This window comes from Sciurus carolinensis, chromosome 10 (assembly GCF_902686445.1).
Source record: "Sciurus carolinensis chromosome 10, mSciCar1.2, whole genome shotgun sequence".
Classification (NCBI taxonomy): Eukaryota; Metazoa; Chordata; class Mammalia; order Rodentia; family Sciuridae; genus Sciurus; species Sciurus carolinensis.
Genome location: NC_062222.1, coordinates 74937249 through 74943740, shown reverse-complemented (window position 1 = coordinate 74943740; position 6492 = coordinate 74937249). Strand labels below are relative to the sequence as shown.

At 33.4% G+C, this 6492-nt stretch overlaps 1 protein-coding gene across 1 annotated transcript; it reads right to left on the bottom strand.

The window, feature by feature from the left end:
* Window positions 1-5778: 5778 nt before the first annotated feature.
* Window positions 5779-6147, bottom strand: LOC124994970 (high mobility group protein B3-like). The gene has a single exon (XM_047567331.1). It carries the CDS (start codon window positions 6145-6147, stop codon window positions 5779-5781), a length of 369 nt encoding a protein of 122 aa, XP_047423287.1.
* Between the last annotated feature and the right edge of the window lie 345 nt (window positions 6148-6492).

Here is a 6492-nt window from a genome sequence, read left to right as displayed (position 1 = left end):
TTGAATTTCAGGCTTTTTATATGGACTTTATTTTTAGAGTATAGATACTCCCGTATACCTCTTCTCCCACTGATTACTCTATTGTTAGCATCTGCCATTAATGTGGTATATTTGATATAATTGATGAACTAATATTGAAAAATTATTAACTGAACTTCATAGCTTGCATTAGAGATCACTCTTTGTGTTATTCAGTTCTATAGATTTTAGCAAATGAGTACTGTTTTGTATTCACCATTATACTATCAATCCAAATAGTTTTACTGCCCTAAAAATTCTTTGCTTGCCTACTCATCCAACCCCTCTACCCACTTAAACCTCTGGCACCCTCTGATCTTTTTGACTGTAGGTTTGCCTTTTTCAGAATATAAGATGATTGAAATTATGCAGTTCATGATCTTTGCAGACTGACTACTTCCACTTGGCAATATGCATTTAAGTATGTTCCCTGTTGTTTCATGGCATGATAGCTCATTTCTTTTTCTTTAATTTCTCAATAATATTTTCTTGTATGGATGTAGGACTGTTTACTATTCACTTATTAAAGGACATCCTGGTTGTTTCCAGGTTTGGCCATTTTGAAAAGAACAGCTCTAAACATTCATGTACAGGGTTTTACGTGGACATAAATTTTCAACTCTTTTGGATAAATACCAAGAACCATGTTTGCTGTATCTTATGGTAAGAATATGTTTAGCTTTGTTAGAAAGTACCAAACTGTCTCAGAAAGTGACTATATCATTTCCTGATCCCACCAAAGAAAGCTACTTCCTTTTGCTCCACATCCTGGTCAGCATTTAGTACTGTCAGTGTTTTGAGGTTAGGCCCTCCTAATAAATCAGTAGCGATATCTCACTGTTGTTTTATTCTGCAATGTACTAAGGCATATGATGTTGAGCGTGTGGGCATAGGCTTATTCACTATCTGTATGTCTTCCTTGGTGTGGGATATGTTTATATCCTACATATATGTTTCACCTACTTTTTAATTGGGTTATTTGTTGCTGAGTTTTAAGATTCACTTTGTATATTTTCAATATAACTCTTTTAATAAAAATGTGTTTTACAAATATTTCCCCTAGTATTTGATTTGTCTTTTCCTTCTCTTAAAGTATGTAGCTTTTCAAATTCTATATTGAACAATTTTATTTGGAAAAATTAACATTAAGTTGACTTTTTCCAAATTCCAGAAAAGTTTTTCTGTAGATTTGAATTATCTATTTTTTTAAGTTTGACATAATTCTCAATAAAAACACAATGCTGCAAAACTTTTCAAAGAAAAATTTTTATTTGTTCTTTGAAAGAATTCCATGTTTTTAAAATTAATTTTTATCAGAAAAGTAATCTACTTCACTGAAATTTTCTATTATATTTCATAGAATGGTATGTAATATATTTTGCAATGTATTTTGTCTGTATTTTTTGTGATATCACTTTTCTAACTCCTCTTTTTAAAATTTGTGTTGTATCTTCTGTCATAATTTACTTAGAAGAGATTTGGTTTTAGGGATTACTATTTCATTTTTTAATTGTGATTTGCTTTGTTAAAAATTTATTTCTATTTTTGTTCTTAATCATAGAAGGCTTCATTCCTTTTATAGGTGTGTTTTGTTATTTTATCCAAACTCTTTGAGTTGAGATTAGTCATTATTTTCATTTCTCTTTTTTAAAATAATAAAACCATTTAACAAAAATCTTTCCTTCCAAATACAACTTTTTATTGTTCTCATTTTTCCTATTTGATAAACTTTCCATACCTGTAGATTTGTGTTTACCTAGCCTAAGATTTTTGTTGTAGTTTTTTATTATTTTCTCAAAGAATCCTACTTAGTTTTACCTAATCTGGAAATTATTGCACATTATTTCTAGTTTTATTGCATTGTAATCAAATAGTCTAGTATTTACATTTTCTAATTGTGAAAATTTATTGATTTTTTTTGTAATAATATACAACTAAATTTTTATTTTTAAATTTAATGTTCCTCAGATGACTGAAGGAAAACTAAACATTGTCTATTTGAATGTGTTTAAACATTATTAACATATTATCCAAATCCTTTTGTATCTTGTTTTATGAATATATGTATATAGGTACTTATATACATATGGTATGTATGGTTACTAGAGATATGGTAACGTTTTCTACCAGTCTTTATTAGTCCCAGTAAGAGCTGGGGTTTTAGCTCAGTGGTAAAGCACTTGCCTAGCCCAGGTTTCAATCCCCAGCACAGCAAAATAAATAAATAAATAAATAAATAAATAAATAAATAAATAAATAAATAAAATCCTAGTAAACATAATAATTTTTGCTTGATTGATTTTGAAATTCTTCTTTTGTTGTTCTTCATGGACATTTGCAGCATGGATTGTACTTTCACTAAGTCAAAAGAAACTTAATGTTCCAAATTTTTAAAATTTCAATTATTTCACCCCCCAAAATTTAAAACACCAGACTACTTTACTCCTGTCTTTATTTTTCTGATAAGATAGTACCTATCTTCTTATCCTTACCGACATTTTTAGCATTTATTAACTTAATCTAGAGATATAGTCCTGGGTTGTTATTTTAATATATCTTCTATTGAAATTTGAAATTCGTTTTGTAGCAATATCTATGGTAGTTTTACTTGGATCTAGTTTTAAGGTGTTTGCATGTCACCCATATCCTCCTTATGCTCTGAAATCCCTATTCTTCAATTTTAGTTTTATCAAGTCATTTATTTTCTTTTTAATTCCAAAATTGCATTTATATTCTCATGGCAAATCATTCAAACAGTTGAAAAATAGAAAATTGAAAGCAGAGTCCCTTTCCTACAGACCAAGAACTGGGGGAGGCAAAGGAGGTGCTTGAAGCATGACATTTAGGAGATGGTCTCAGCTTGCTGCTCCAGTGTGAACCCTGAAGGTCTCACCTTACCCCAAAGCTTCCCTACTTCCTCAGATCCAATTGTGCTTTTATTAGCAGTGTTTGTATTTTACTCCAAAATGAAAACTTAACATTCTTTGGTACTTTTGTCATTATTTGCAGATGTACATTTTTATCCATTTGTGATTTATTTTCATGTAAGGGAAGATTCAGAGATCTCACGTATTTTTTCACAAATAGCTATTCATTTTTTCCCATGTCACTTTTCAAAATAATATACTTTTTCTTCATTTAAATTCTCATATTTATCACATGTCCTTTTCTTCAGTTTATTTCTATTGTCTTATATTTGCTGCTCAGTCACCACCAAGTACTTTAGTCATTTTTTCCTTTTAGTAGATTTTGATATCTTTTTGGGTAAGATCATGTTCATCGCTACTTATTACCATTCATACAATGATTTTTTTTTTTTACATTTTCTTTAACATTTCTTAACTTCCACAATAGTATATCAGGATTCAATAGGCAAACAAAGTAAGCATTTAGAATAATACCTGCCATATAGTAAGTATTCAATCAATTTTAGTTTCTTAGATAAATTAGATTGCAAATGAAGTAAAGTCTATCTAGACATTGTGTGCTATTGTTCCCATTCATTTGCCCTTGGATTGCTTGAATTCTGTATTCACATCTTTTCCTCAACCACAGCTGGCTGCATGGGACTGTCCTTAGAAACCATTTATATTAGTGGAACTCTCTTCAGCTGAGGTAGGACTTTCTCCTTTGCCTATGATGGATATAAGGAAAATTGTAATTCCCACCATGTACTTTGACCAGGTTCTTCCCATCTGTGCCCAAGAATATTGTACCTCCTGGGGTATATGTACCACTACAAGAAACCCCTCCTCTTCTTGTCATTATTTTATGGGGAGGGGTAGAATGGTGCTACAAATGTTCAAGAGCAATGCTTTTTAAATTGTATTCTTCAGAGACTTAAGGATATGCTTAAGAATTAAGGTCCATCTCAAATGGTATTGGGAAGCAGCTGGTAGAACTCCAGGACTCCAGAATAGGTAGGTCTCCTTTATGTTTCAAGAAATACTACAGTTGGACAAATGATGATATTGTTTTTAAAATGAAGACTGGGGAAAGTCGGGGCAAGACAGAGAGGCTCTTATCCAGCACTGGTTAGTATAGACCAGTTTCTCAACATCACATGATTGATATTTTGGGCTGGAGAATCCTTTGTTGTACAGGAAGGATGTCCTGTGCTTTGTGGGATATTCAGCAACATCCACAGCCCCTAGCTAATAGCAGCCCCTCCATAAGTGTGACAAGCAAAAAAATGTCTACTGACACTGCCAAAAATTCCCTGGTTGACAAAATTGTAACCAGTTCAGAATCCCAGTACAGACCATCCTTTTATATAGTGAATACATGCAGATCCTCCAGATCTTTCTTAAGTTGTCAAGTTTACTTTTGTAACTAAAACAAATTAATTTTCTCAATCTACTTTGTCAGTCTTTAATGAACAGAGGTTTCCTGCAGTGTCTCTTAAATTTGCTGTTTTAAAACATGTCTAAAGAGCTAAGGAAAGCTGCATCTTCCTAGTGTGATAACATTTGTTACCAGTCTCCTTAAAGACTTTAAATTGTAAGTTACAGGCACAGTAATACAGAATTTAGTGTTAGTTAGGATGACCACCAAATGATCATAAACCCAGCAGTTTCTCCTCGGTGTATTTCAGTCTCTAGCAACTCAGAAAAACTTGCATAAGAAGTCAACACCTGATAACTGATGTTAATCTCGAGCCAGACATCGGGTTGCTTTCACTTCTTTCTTCTATTTTTTTTTAATGTAATACTGTTTATCTAACTTCAAAAACATTTCAGCATTCTAAACATACAAAAAATAACATAATGTTGCAAATTGTATTCCAGTACAGGAGTTTCCTGAACTTTCATTGATGCAGTGGCTCTTTGCTGACAATGAAGAGTTCTACAGTTTGTTTGAAAACAAAGTTTAAAATATACTGTACTTAACTAAAAAAAAAAAAAACTCAATTCTCATGCCAGCTGACTCCTTTTTCCACAACTAAGAAAGGCAGCAGAATGTTATATCACTATATACAAAAACAAGACAACCTGAAGCTAAATGGATGCCCAGCACAGTGTCAACAGGTCCAGCCTCACAGTGCACACCCTGAGCTATGGCCCCTCCAAAAGGTGTCTTCCCCCATAGCCTCAACGCCAGCAAGGAGCATCAAGAGTTTTTCTGGGTTGTTTTGTTCATTTTACAGACTATTGATATGTAGAGTTGATAACTGAGGATTTCTAGCCAATAACCATGTAATGAACAACACCTTACAAATTAAAAAAAAATGCTAGAAACATCTTCAACTGCCTTGTCACACCAACAGCAAAGTGCACAGTGAGGAGAACACAAGAGTGCCTTTTCATTTTAAAAATGTTTGGAAATATGTACAACTTTGATACAGTTCAGGGTGCTGTGGACACCCAGGGCCACTTCAAGTAAAACACTGGCAATTTCTAGAGCACTTTGAGAGACTACAATATGACCATGATCAAATTCTATAACTAAACCTAATGAGAGAAACAGATACATCTCAAATGAGATGTATCAATCACGGTGCTCCCCTACTCTAAGGCATTCACAAGGAGACTGATAAACAATGTTCATCTTCCTCCTACTCCTCTTCCTCTTTTTCCTCCTCCTCTTCTTCATCTTCCTCTTCCACCTTTTACCGGGCAACTTTAGCAGGACCCTTTGTGCCATCAAACTTTCCTTTAGACTTATAGTTAGCAACAACCTTCTCATACTTCTCCTTCAGCTTTGCAGCCTTAGTGATGTATGACTGCTTTTCACTGTCACTTAAGTTAGTCCACATTTAACCTAGCTTTTTTTTGTCACATCTCCAATGGAGACACCAAGATTTGTGGGCTCAATCTTGGGGCAGAGTTCTGAAAAGAACAGGAAGAATCCAGATGGTGGTCTTTTGGGGGCATTAGGGTCCTTTCTCTTCTTGCCTCCCTTAGCTGGTCCATAATCCTTCATTTCCCAATCTGCCTTTGCCATTTCATCAAATTTACATTTCTCCTTCCCAAACATTGTCTTCCACCTCTCAGAGCACTTCTTGAAAAATTCTGCAAAATTGACAGGGACTTCTGGATTTTTCTTCCTATGTTCTTCTCTGCAAGTCTGCACAAAGAAGGCATAAGCAGATGTCTTGCCCTTTGGTTTCTTGGGGTCACCTTTAGCCATCCTGACTGTATTGTTCACTAGTCTCACTTTCACTTATTTTCACATGGTCAATGTGGACCCTATTTACTCTAATTTATCATTTTTTCTATGTTTACACTTTGGAAAATGGAAAAATAGATAATGTCAGGTATCAAGTCTTCCTTTGACTCTCCCAATCCTTGTCACAGATGATTCATATTTTAATAATACCTATTTTTAAAGATCACAAGAGTCAGTTTTTAAGGAACAGTAATGTTTAATTTATTGTAAAAATGACTTATAAGAAAAAGAGGAAAAGAAGAAAAAGACCAATATTAGGTTTCCTCTTCTCAGAAATAATTTTCTTCTTAATAAATATTAATACTT

Excerpts from the sequence above, each read along its gene's own strand:
- LOC124994970 (XM_047567331.1), bottom strand. The coding sequence starts at position 6,147 with ATGGCTAAAGGTGACCCCAAGAAACCAAAGGGCAAGACATCTGCTTAT.